The 12,428-nt window shown below is 44.4% G+C and overlaps 2 protein-coding genes across 2 annotated transcripts in view; one reads left to right on the top strand and one right to left on the bottom strand.

Annotated features, from left to right (window-relative positions):
* Positions 1 to 5,384: 5,384 nt before the first annotated feature.
* Positions 5,385 to 11,264, bottom strand: LOC309350357 (uncharacterized protein). Its single transcript, XM_081877388.1, has 5 exons — positions 11,062 to 11,264; positions 7,631 to 7,786; positions 6,640 to 6,768; positions 6,413 to 6,550; positions 5,385 to 5,864 (listed from the first exon to the last, which is right to left on the bottom strand). Exons 1-5 carry the CDS (start codon positions 11,149 to 11,151, stop codon positions 5,775 to 5,777), a joined length of 603 nt encoding a protein of 200 aa, XP_081733514.1. The 5' UTR covers positions 11,152 to 11,264; the 3' UTR covers positions 5,385 to 5,774.
* A 54-nt stretch (positions 11,265 to 11,318) lies between these two features.
* Positions 11,319 to 12,428, top strand: part of BBS12 (Bardet-Biedl syndrome 12) — a 7,183-nt gene continuing 6,073 nt past the window's right edge. Inside the window, exon 1 of the mRNA XM_081876820.1 lies at positions 11,319 to 11,470. The gene's annotated coding sequence lies outside the window, so the exon portion shown is untranslated. The remainder of the gene's footprint in view (positions 11,471 to 12,428) is intronic.

The raw sequence follows: 12,428 nt of genomic DNA, 5'->3' as shown, positions 1-12,428 counted from the left end.
ATTCACCCCCAGATATTTCACCTTTTTTGTTATCTCCAAACCGGTTTCCCTTTGAAAGCTATCTTTTTCCCCCATCGTTAGATTTTTTTCCAGTACCTTTGTCTTTTGTTTATTTAATTTAAAGCCAGCCACTTGACCAAATATTTCGATTAATTCTAAAACTCTTTTTGTACTGGCTTCTGGCTGCTGTAAAGTCAAAACTAGATCGTCTGCAAATGCTCTTAACTTATATTGTTTAGCTCCGAGGTGTATTCCTTCAACCAGCTGGTCCCTTCTAATCATGTTTAACAACACCTCCAGGACCGATATAAACAATAGAGGGGATATTGGGCAACCCTGTCGCGTCCCTTTTTCTATTGGGATTTCATCCATAACTACACCATTCACAATTAATTTAGCTTTTTGCTTTGAGTATATTGCACCTATACCGTTTTCAAAGTTCTGGCCTACCCCCATCCCATGGAGATTCCTCTTCATAAAACTCCAAGAGATATTGTCAAAGGCTTTCTCCGCGTCCACAAAAATCAAAACTGCTTTTCTATTTATATCAGTCTCCAGTAGTTCCAATGTATCTATAATATTCCTTACATTATCTGACATATGTCTCCCTGGGAGAAAGCCTGTTTGGTCTTTATGAATCTCCTCTAATAACACTTTTTTGAATCTTTTTGCTAAAATGTCTGCAAAAATTTTATAATCCACATTTAAGAGTGATATAGGGCGGTAGTTCTTAACTTGATGTTTCTCAGTTTCTGTCTTCGGATCACACTCATTATTTAAATGGTGGGCCACCACTAGACCTTTTGGTGTAGTTTCATAGAATTTTTCTCTGATTACTTGGAAGTTTCTGAAAAATGTGTGCTGTTGATTTAATAAACACACTTCCCAGTCAGAAAAAAAAAAAAAAATATCAAGATAGTGCACAACATATACAAATACAATAGTATAAAACAATACAAAATTGTCACTAAAATGACTAACTCAACTTTTGAAAATTAAACAACTGGACAGGCCTGCTGGCATTAAATGGTCTTCAAGAGATGCCTGGAAATTAGTAGCTAGGAAGCATGCTGAATCTCTGCTGGAAGGAATAGTCCACAACGTGGGACCAGTGACACAAAATGGCCTAGTTGGAGCAAGTTGGGTTTCTGAAACCCTGGGATAATTAACAGCTCAGCTGGGATATAAGGGCTTAGGCATACCGTAAGTGTCAGGCATCAGAGAATCCGATCCTCCCACGGCAGGCTGCCAGGGACAGACAGACAAGAAAAGCTCTTACCAAAGTCTTTTATTCAATATTCACAGAGAGAAGCTTAGAAAGGCAACCCCCTGGGGTAATGGTGTTGCTCCAAATAAACTCCACCCCTCTTTCCTTCTCAATTGTCAACAGCACCCCACCCCCCTTACGGTGGCTGTTTAAGGCCATTTGCCTCTTAGCTCTTTGCTCTCCTACTTTCACTGCTCGCCGGGTTCTGGGAGAAAGGGGGTCTGGAATTCTTTCTAGTGATAACGTGTCAGCCAGCTGCTCCGGTTCTGCTTGCTTCCCCCCTTCTCCCGTTATTTCCCAGCTTTGCTCCTCATCTATCTCTGAGCCATGACCTTTTGGAAACCACTGTTGTAAATCTATACTGTCTTCCTCTTCTCTAGAAGATTGAGGCGGAGGAGGAGGCAGTCTCCACCATTCCTCCTCAGTCCAGTCCCTGACAGTAAGGTACCTTGCCCCCAGTTTGTCTGGGGCTTTGTATATTATTACAAGAACCTTGCCAATATTAATGGTACATTGCAATGTTACTTAAGCCTTCCATGTATCATACTGTAAACCACAATTAGTGAGTCAAAATCTAATGAGATGCCTCTTTACAGCCCAACAGGAATAAGTGGTGAAACTGTAAACCCACTGAATAATTAAGTGAATCATACCTACATCTAGGCCTCCCTCAGTTCCCTATGGCAGCTGCTAAAATATAAAGTGAAAGGAATAAAAGCACTAAATGATTTAGAAGTACAATAAGGATTCAATTATCTTTATTAAACCAGAACCAAATCAAAATATAACTCAGATATACATGTAAGCAGAACATTAAAAACAAACAGGAAATTGGAAATGAGAGCAGAGTAGCTCCAAAGTGTTATGCCTTGGAACATGAACAAGTAAATAACTTCAGACTGCAATTAAAGAAGAAGAAAAGATCAGAGAAATAACCCACAGGTGTACAGATGAAGTAACTTTCAAGCTTGGCCCATCTTACCAAGTTTCACTATGAATAATAAAATGGAACTTAAACCAAAGGGGGGGAAGTCACTACTGTTCCCCATTATTACCGTAAATGCAAAGAAAAAAAAGTAGGTGGAGATCATGTTTCCAAGGCATCCCGTTAATCTGTTACATATCAACAGTCTCCAAAAGCCCCAAACAAAGAGAAATCTCCCCATTCATTGGCAGACTGCATGCCACACTTCACGTTTTCTTCACCGCCATGCCCAGGCGTTGTGACGCCAAATGAAATTCTGACTTCTTTTTTCACATTTCCATTTCTGTTTATCAGATTTCCTGCCTGCCCCAAATTGTCTGTATCTCTGGCAATCTAAATCTTGATCCTTGTACACAGTGGCTGGTGACTAATGTAAAAAGTAAAAGTTCCTCTTCAGGCTCCTCTCTCAACGTGTTCCAAAGTGCGCTTCCTGGTGTCTAAGGCTCACTTGTCAGACTTGCACTTCTTCCAAACGTATATATGGACATAAGAGCCCTGCTCCGTCAGCCCAAAGGCTATCCGGTCCACCATCCTATATTCTCACAGTGGCCAACATGAGGCCCATGAAATGCCCACAAACAGAACTGCATATAACAGCACTCTCTACCCACTTAGTATAATGGGCAAGTCAGATTCAAAGGCATACCATCATGAATTGGTCTAATCCTTCTTTAAAGCCATCCAAGTTGGTTGCCATCACTACATCTAGAGAGAGAGAGGATTGTATAATTAAACCTTCTCCATCCTGTGTTCTAGCATTAGGAGAAGAGAAGGAAAACTTGTTTCTATCAACTTCCTCTTCTATTATGTCTGCCCCTTACTCACTTTTTCCTAAATTAAAAAACTCAAAACTTTTCCTCATTGGGGGCGGGGGACTCAGGCAAGGTTTGCTTCATGAGAATGTTGAACTCCAAAGTACGCACAACCTACACATTGCAAGAGCTGGTTTAGAACATGCCGGAAGTCAAACATTGGAATCCTCTGCTAGGGCCATAACATACTGTCAGTATATCATTGATGCCTGACCCAGCAAAACTATAAAATCACCCCTACCTTGAGAAAGTAGATGCCTGAATTAAAAAAGGGGGGGCCCTCTCAGGTACAATCTTATGCCGGTTTATTGAAGATCTCATAAAGTTAAAAACAGCATCATTTGAGACATCAAGCAGTAGATTACATACATGCATTTCCTACATGTTATTCTAAAGCAGCAATGCTGCAGCAAGCAAAGGCTCTAACAGCTCAGACAGCTGCTAGTGGCTGTAAAGCCAGACAGGATGTGTGTGACTGCTGCCATGGAAACAAAGGGGCAGTCCATCCTTATTGAGCACAGGATATGAGCTCAGTGTGTGTCATATGACCTGTACAGGATGTACATGGGTGGAGTTTGGAGTTTCTCTCTGTTTGTTGAAGAGAGCAGACATCTTTTACTGTATGACTGCTATAGACAGGAATGAAAGCAATGTAGTTACATTTCTGTCTGTGTCTGATTCCCCTCCCTGGGGATATGCAGGGAGGAGGAGAAGGAGGAGAAGCAGTTGGTGTGTTTTTCTCACAGCCTGAGGAAAATCGCCGGAACGGACCTCGTGTTGTTTTTCCTGCCGGGAGTCGCCGGAGGGAGGTCAAAGGAATTCAGCCGGTGCCTGCAGATAGGCACATACCTCTGACCGAGCCTGAATTCCAACAGTAAAACACATAGAATGGAAGGAATTGACAAGTGGTCCTACTTAGACTGTGAGACAGTAATTTCTTATATAGTGGCCCAGATACTAGCCACAAAAAAGTTGTTAATCAACACCAAGTAACTGTTTCTAGAAAAAAATGAACTTTGTAAAGCATTTATTGCACTGACGCTTTCAGGGAAGGTTAGGAATTTATATGCACTTTCATTGGAAAGATCACCCACATATTTGCTTATTTAAGATATTCCACACCACAGATTCAGGCACCCATGTGGAGGATCATGCCACTCAGAAGCTGCCATGTGAAAAGCAATGATTTGGCATATGGACCTCACTGTGTGGCGCTGAGTGCAAGACCTAGGCAAACCAGACATTAAAAACATGCCAAACCATAGTCACCCTTAGATGGCTTGTGTTAACTTCACTGGGGCTACTCCCAGAAAGAAAGAAAAAGTTTACACTTAGGTCTTTGCAAACCTCAAGGGCTTTGTATAGCAAACTCTGGGGTTGCAGCGCTCATCTCGCTTTACTGGCTGAGGGAGCTGGCGTACAGCTTCCGGGTCATACGGCCAGCATGACTAAGCCGCTTCTGGCGAACCAGAGCAGCACATGGAAACGCCATTTACCTTCCCGCCAGAGTGGTACCTATTTATCTACATGCACTTTGACGTGCTTTCAAACTGCTAGGTTGGCATATACTGTAAGCACCTCCATATACAGCAGGGACAGGGAACCTGTGGCCTTCCCGATGTTTAGGGCTGTAACTCTCCCACTGGCCAGGCTGGCTGCGGCTGATAGGAGATGAAATCCAACAACAGCCTGAGGTACACAGGCTTCCCATTCCTGATACAGAGCACTGTTGCTAGTTGAATCCCAGTGATATGGGTCAAAATTCAAATAGTGGGGGGTCAAACAAGATGCAAGAGAGGAGAAAGGTGATCATGAATGACTGTCCATTTGATCAGAGGAACAACAGGAGGAGGCAGTGCTTACCTCTTCCTTCTCCAGCTGTTTTCCTGCTCAAAATTCCATCCCCATCTGCTCCTCACTGGCTGAAAAGGGCAATTTCGAGCTGAAAAACTACTGGAGGGGAGAGGGTTAAGCAGCTCCAATTTGTCCCCTGACATTTCCCTGATCAAACTGGAAGCCTCTCATGACCACCCTCACATTTCAGCTGCCTCAAGGGTCAGAACTCTGCTTGGCACTCCGTAAGGAACTACTGGCATCCAAAACCATCTACCTCACAATCTCTCTCCTTCAGTTAAGACTACCATCCTTTCTTCTTTCAGTGAGGAAAAAATTGCTACAATTAAGGCTCGTACGTATTCACCTGTGTAGCTGTGCAAGGAACATGTTATTGACAAATAAAGATCTTATCACTTTACCATCCAAACCAAACACATGTTGGTGAAAATTCTTTAATGAATAATTACAAGTCACAATTCCGGTGTAATTTTTGTTGTTTTTAATGGGGTAATAAATCATTGTGATACCTCTCAAGTCCTAGGAAGGAGGTTGCCTGTGCTCTGATCTTACATTTTGCAAGTTTTATAATGTGAACAAATCTTAACTTGGCCAGCTACGAAGCACAGTTTTTAGTCAGGAACTGTTTAAATCCAGCACTTAAAAAAAACAACCCTGAACCTATTTGGCAGATATTCTTTCTCTCTCTCTCTCTCTCTCTCTCTCTCTCTCTCTCTCTCTCTCTCTCAATCTCTCTCTAAAAAAAGCACCACTCATCTCCCTCTCTCAATCCAAACCTGGCATCCTATTGAGCTCATCATAGAATAGCAGAAATATTTTTAAATCTTTGCGGGTCACCTTTTAGGTAACATAGCCATTAATACAGACTGGTCTTTTTCATGATTCTCAAGAACTCCTGTTCATCTATTTCACCATCGCCATCACGGTCAGCTTCATCTATCATTTCCTGTAAAAAAAAAACACTGAAGATTAAGCACTGACCTGGAAGCATCCAGCACTCATTTTGTTAAGTGTTTTCTCAGCTCCATTATAATGCCCAAAATTGAAATGCTTGATGAATAAATATCCTAAATACAAACAGCAAACTCTTTTGCCAAATGCCTTTGCTTATGTAATCAAAACAGAACTGTTTAAACACAAGGTATCAGTGGGATTTGAAGACACTCATGTTTTCAGAACTACAAAAAATAGTCATATTTTTTTTCTTTCTCTTGGGGGAAAGAAAACTCCCAACAGTCAGGACTGAGCATGTTCAGTTCTACAAAATGATCACTGCATGTTGCAGGAGTGCGGAGAATACCAGCAAGGGGGAAATGGAACAGCATATCCGGGAAGAGGTGATGGCTGAACAGGTGTACTTCAGAGCCCTCTGAAATATGCACAAATACAATTAAACAGCCCAATGACCCTCAGTACCGCCAGCTCCAACTATTACCCAACTATTTAAAATATGCAGCATCTATGAATAAGGGCTTAGCAAAGCAAAACATTTACCTGTAACTCTTCATCTGTTAAGTTTTCTCCAAGTTCCTTGGAAACTCTCTTTAGGTTTTTAAATGAAATCTTGCCTGTCCCATCATCATCAAATAATCGGAAAGCCTTTAGGATTTCTTCTTTGGTATCTTTTTCACTCTTTGAAGAAAAGGAAGGGGGAGAGAAGTAAAAAAAGAAGAAGGGCTGACTCTTACTCCAACTGCACAAAAGCAAAATTTATGTCTTACCATTTTTTGGGTCATCATAGTCAAAAAGTCTTCAAACTCTATGACACAGCTTCCTTCTTTCCCGATATCTGCTACCATCTTTCTAATTTCTTCTTTCTTTGGTTCAAAGCCAAGAGCACGCATTGCAACCTGTAACAGAAATGCAAACCACTTTTACATACACAAGTTGGTGTTGGAAACGTAAGGGAGAGCCCCCTGGAAGCTTGCATGACTAATGGGCACCAGCTGATTAGCAAGACAGGAAGCTGCCTTCAACCAAGTCAGAAAAATGGTCCATCTACCTCAATATTGTCAACACTGACTGACAGCAGCTTCCCAGAGTTTCAGACTGGTATATATATTTTTCCAGTCCTATCTACAGGTTGAAGCTGGGACCTTCTGCACGCAAAGCAGATGCTCTATAACTGAGCTATGGTCGTTTCAGTTTGTGTATTAATAAGCTAAATTTGTATGTATGTAGAAATAGTTCTGAAGCAAGAAACAGTCAGCCTTCACTTACAAAAACTACAAACCTGAGAGTATGCCTCACTAAAATCAATAGGGCTTACTTCCAAGCATACATGGTTAGGATCACACTAGGTAAAGGTAAAGGGACCCCTGACAGTTAAGTCCAGTCGCAAACGACTCTGGAGTTGCGGTGCTCACCTCGCTTTACAGGCCGAGGAAGCCAGCATTTGTCCGCTCCGCAGACAGTTTTTCCAGGTCATGTGGCCAGCATGACTAAGCCGCTTCTGGCGAACCAGAACACTGCACAGAAATGCCGTTTACCTTCCCGCCGTAGTGGTACCTATTTATCTACTTGCACTTTGATGTGCTTTCGAACTGCTAGGTTGGCAGGAGCAGGGACTGAGCAACGGGAGCTCACCCTGTCACGGGGATTCGAAGTGGCGACCTTCTGATTGGCAAGCCCAAAGCTCAGTGGTTTACACCACAGTGCCACCCGCATCCCTAGGATCGCACTATAAATCACTAAAAGAATACACACACATACCTTTAATTCTTTAACGTCAATGGTGCCAGATCCATCTGTGTCAAACAAATCAAAAGCTTCCCGGACCTCCTGCTTTTGCTCCTCAGACAATTCATGTTTCAGTCCACTTTTCCTTCGCAGGTTAGCACCCAAGGTTGGTCTTCTAAAACCGGATGCCTTTCATTAAGCGAGAGAAAGAGAGAATTAAAAAATATTATTTGCAGAAAGCTAAAAATAGAAAAATACATAGTTATCACATTCTTAAAAAAATATTTATGTCTACATGTATTTGATTTGCCAAAGTTGCTAAAATTAAAGAGCTGAGGACTTTTGGGCCGCAATTGTTTACCTCCCTGCTCCTCACTGTTCTGTACCTATTATGACTACTCGCACAAAGGTGTTCTCACAGGTCTATATTAGATATGGAACCAGATTAGACAATACAACCCCCTTCCCCCAGATCTGGCCCATCACATATTGGGGAGAAAGCACGCACAACTCTTTCCCTCCTTCGTAGCACACCAACGTCACCTGCCCCTCCCCATCTCTACCTGTGGGGATGGAATGTACAACGGCCACCCACATGTGTCAAGTTATCAATGCACATAGGCAAAAAGAAAAACATCAGGTTTGATTTTCCTATTAAAAGCAGGAAATTAAGCACGCACACAATTATCATCTACGCACATAGAATTGTGCAACTGTCACTGGGTTTTTCCCGCCTTGCATATACCATGAAGGGCATGGCAGACATGGTGGGTGGAGACAAGCTGCGCACACATGCTCACCTCCACAAACTGGGGAGATGCATTGTCCAAGCCAGCTCATTCAACAAATACATGTTTGCACATACACAGGCAGTCCAGCCTTTGCTCCAAGTAAGCATGCAGCCGTGCCACCTCACCCTATGCATGTTTTCACCCAAGCCAAAAGGAGCTCTAAGTAGATATGCACAGACCAGTACCTTTTAAAACAGCTACTAAGCTCGCTTTTCACTTTCTCAACACCACTTCTGAAGTCACTTCTCTCTTTCTGTTTGGCAGCCCTGCTTTGCACCCATTTTCACCTTCACCCCCATGTTTATGCCTCCCCTCTTATTTTGTGCAATCCACCCTTGCACACAGCCCCTCCCATGCTAAGCTGAATCTCTCCCCCCCCCACACATATTAAACTACTAAGCACCCTTTTCACCTACTGCCCACTTATTAAGCCCCCATCACCTGTTCTTCAAACACTTTTCTGCCCTTGTTTTCATTATCCTATGCCTTCTGCTCCCTTTTTTGCAACTCCCTTCATACCCATTTTCACCTTTACCCTGCATTCTCTCCTTCATCCTCCTTCCGCACAGACCACACCCACTTTCATATCTCCTTGTCTATTTCGCAGCCCACACACTCCGTTATTATCTTCCCCCTAACTCCTTTTTTCAACTCCCCCTTACACAGAGACCGCATCCGTTCCCATGCTGTAGCCACTTCTGCTGCGATTATATAAGTTGCTGTATCTTTAAGGCAAATAGAATCTTAGAGAAGCACACCTGCCAGTTACTTTGTTCAGTTAGAGAAGGTTCAGTTCAGTTGATAGATGTTGTACCTATACATACATGGGTGTTTATGCTTGCTAATAAAATACCTATTCTAAATGATTACATTGAATCTGGAACTTCATGTTGAAAACAACACGTGGTACCAGGAATGAAATACATTGTGCTAAAGTACTGTGGAATATTTGAGGGCTCTGCATCCTTTTAACTCTTTCACACAGGGCAGCTGAGGAAAGGAAGAGGGAGAAAATTTGAGTACAAGAAAAAAAATGAGAGGCGCTAAAAGGAAAATGGCAGTTTTAAACAGTGAGTGGAAAATCGAGGTTTTAAATAACAGAGTAGAGCAAGCAGAGGGAGATAACTGAGGGGGAAAGTGGTGGATTAAAACAAAGCTTCAGAAAGGAGTGGAGAGAGGTTCTGTTGTGTTACCTTTTCGGTGTTAGCTTCTGTTTTGTATCCACTGAAGGAGGTGAGGACAGGTGACCCCACCTAGGCCCAAAGTCACCCCCCCCAACCAGGCCTCAAAACTGACCAAAATTTCTGTTCTCTCTTCTAAAAATCCACAGCTAAAGTTTTCCTCTGCTTTTTCTCACAAGATGCTGTTGCATAGGCAAACCGTTACTTTTAACAGTACAAGAGAGCTTCAAAAAGGCTAATGAATAGACTGTCAATGCCAAGAATACTCAGGCCTGGGAACTGACTCTTATCTCATTCGGTTGCAGCACATCTTGAACACGCTGAACCGCAAGGCTCCTCGACCCCCTTGGCTTCTCAACCCCCTTTCCTGGGAAGGGTGCCAAGAGTCCCAAGACAGGAGCTTTCTGTTCATGCTCAGGAAACTCGTCATGGGGCAGGGCTCCTGAGGAGGAGGAGAAAAGGGAGGGAACTGGAAGGGGAATATATGCTCTGTGCAAATGGCTGTGAACTCGTGCTTGTTTTGTGAATCTATCACACTTGCTCCTTCTACCAGCCCAGATGCTAGAATAAAGCTTTTTCTCTGAAACTATTCCTGGAGTGTCTGTTGACTCCCATTTCCCTGTCCCGGGCGCAAAGTTCTTCTCACCCGAGGCTAAAAAGGCTACACCACCTCTGCTGTTTCTCCTTGTTAAAACCTTTTTTGCAAATCTATTCAGACTTTTCCCACTTCTTTCCCCTCTCAGTGTCCTTCCCTTCTAGTTCTCATGCCACAGCCACAGCTGTTGTGCAACCTGTCTTCTCTTTGACTCCCTTAGCAACCACGACTTCATGCAAATCCAGGATTGTGATGTGACACTGCAAATCTTCTAGTGGAGGCTGTGTGATGGCGGTCTTACCATTATACACACACATACACATTGTGTGAAGAAAGCGTGTTGAATAGTGGCTGTTCAAACTGCCTCAGAGAAGGAATGCTGCTTGCTACTTGGAGGCACGACACAAGTTTGCACAGACGTCTGGAGTGTCTGGGGCAAACCGAGCATACCCAGTCACCCTGAAAGCCAATTAACCCTTCCCCCAACTAAGTCTAAAAAGTGGAGGGGGGCAGGAAAGATGGGGGCTGGCACAAGAGATCTAGGGCTTGGCCACTGCTGCCCCACAGTCTTCTAAATTTGAGATGGAGGCATCAGTTATAAAGCTAAATGGCACACTTACCTGCAAGTAACTCAGTGGGTCTTACTTCCCTGTAAACATTCAAAGGAGCACTGTCAGATTCATATTGGCGTTGTTTTTACTCGCCTCTGCTTACCATAGGAAACCGCGAGAAAACCACGAATAACATGATGGGTGGTGGGTGAAAGATGTTCCGGGGTGGGCAGGCTTTGAATGGGCGGGCAAACAGACAGATTTACCAGCTCTGGTCCTCATAGGAGGCGGGAGCAGGCACTGTTTTATAATGCATGAAGAACTGCGGGCAGGAAGCACAACTCACCATTCTGTAAAATCTGTCTCGCCCCGCGCTTGGTTCGCTCAACGAAGAGGCGGATGCCGACTCTTCAACCACCTGCGTTCTCTGACTCATGCCGCTCCGCCCCTAAAAGCTGAACACTGTCCAATGACAGAAGGGATTCCCGGCAAGCCCCGGCTCCTTTTCTCTTCCTAGGGCCAACCAGGCGGCAGGAGGGGAGTTGCGGGCCTTGTGACATCACGCAGAACGCCGTTGCCGTTTCTGGCTGGATACACAAACAAAGCGGAGGCGGTGTCCTGGCAACCGCCCCCCCCTTCCTCTCGGAGGGCGCCGGCGCGCTGTTAACAGGGAGGAGGAGAGAGAGCGGCCAGGGGCTTGATTTATTTCAGGAAGCTGGCCCCCTCCCCAATTGCACCGCGGAGTCCTGGAATAAGTGAGGGAGCAAAAAGAAGAAGGAAAATAAACGGCCTTTTCGCATGTGCAGAGTGTCTCTACTAGTACAAATCCCTTAGTCACATTGACCCGGGTGGGGAGAACCCTGAACGCCATAGTGCGGTGATGCCAAAGTTGTGAGCCAGCTTTGGAGCTCTCCAGGACGCTTCTTTGGCGTGAATGTGAATACTGGACGTGGGTTGCGCAGGTATCAGGGAGCGAGGAAGGAACAAGAGAGTACAGGAGTCAGAACATGAGGTGAAAAGGCTTCAGTCGGCAGTCTGTCCCTGCAGTGGGTTCTCCCTGCACGCTTTACACATTAACCACGCAGTCCTCTTTTGCGCCCGCTGACTTAAACGGGACTTGGCTCTCCGGGAAGTGCACCCAGTAATAAGGCTGCAGCTAATGTGGTTTCTGGGTGAGGAGAGTTTGAGCCGCAAACACTTCCACTTTGAGAAGCGAGTTCCAAGAATTGGCGGGCAAGCAGTCGCACTTTCTAATCCTTTCGGTGTTGGTTTTGCAAGTCGAGAGGCGGGTGAATACACGCACGCATGCACAGTGCACTTCTCTGAAATATTACACTTAAACGATACTTTCAAGGCAGCATATTCAAACTAATTACAGTCAATACATCTCTTTTCTGCGAATCTACAACGGCTCGGAAGAAAGAAATAGCGGCTATGACAGCACAGAGAAGCACGGGGGAGGGAATCGAGAAAATCCAGTAGCAGCAATTCTTGTGCCTTAAAAAAAATTGTGTGTGTGGCCCCTTCCCTCTTCAGAGACCACCCAAAAGATGCACGGGGCACACCTCTGCCCTTTTGTATTCTCTGACTGGTCTCCGGCCAACGGCCACTGCTCTTCCACTTCTCTTGTCCCGCCCCTTTACCTTTGTATCCCCACTAACAGCAAAGGCTGGGCTATCATCCCAGCAAGGGCTGGGTAAGGGCAAGGGCTTC

This window comes from Podarcis erhardii, assembly GCF_964252035.2.
Source record: "Podarcis erhardii genome assembly, chromosome: 9".
Classification (NCBI taxonomy): domain Eukaryota; kingdom Metazoa; phylum Chordata; class Lepidosauria; order Squamata; family Lacertidae; genus Podarcis; species Podarcis erhardii.
This window is presented reverse-complemented; position numbering and strand designations above follow the sequence as displayed.

Coding starts and splice junctions, on each gene's coding strand:
- LOC309350357 (XM_081877388.1), bottom strand. CDS start 11,151: ATGAGTCAGAGAACGCAGGTGGTTGAAGAGTCGGCATCCGCCTCTTCG. Junction 6,769..7,630: donor TTGACGTTAAAGAATTAAAG/GTATGTGTGTGT, acceptor TTTCTGTTACAG/GTTGCAATGCGTGCTCTTGG. Junction 5,865..6,412: donor TAACAGATGAAGAGTTACAG/GTAAATGTTTTG, acceptor TTTTTTTTACAG/GAAATGATAGATGAAGCTGA.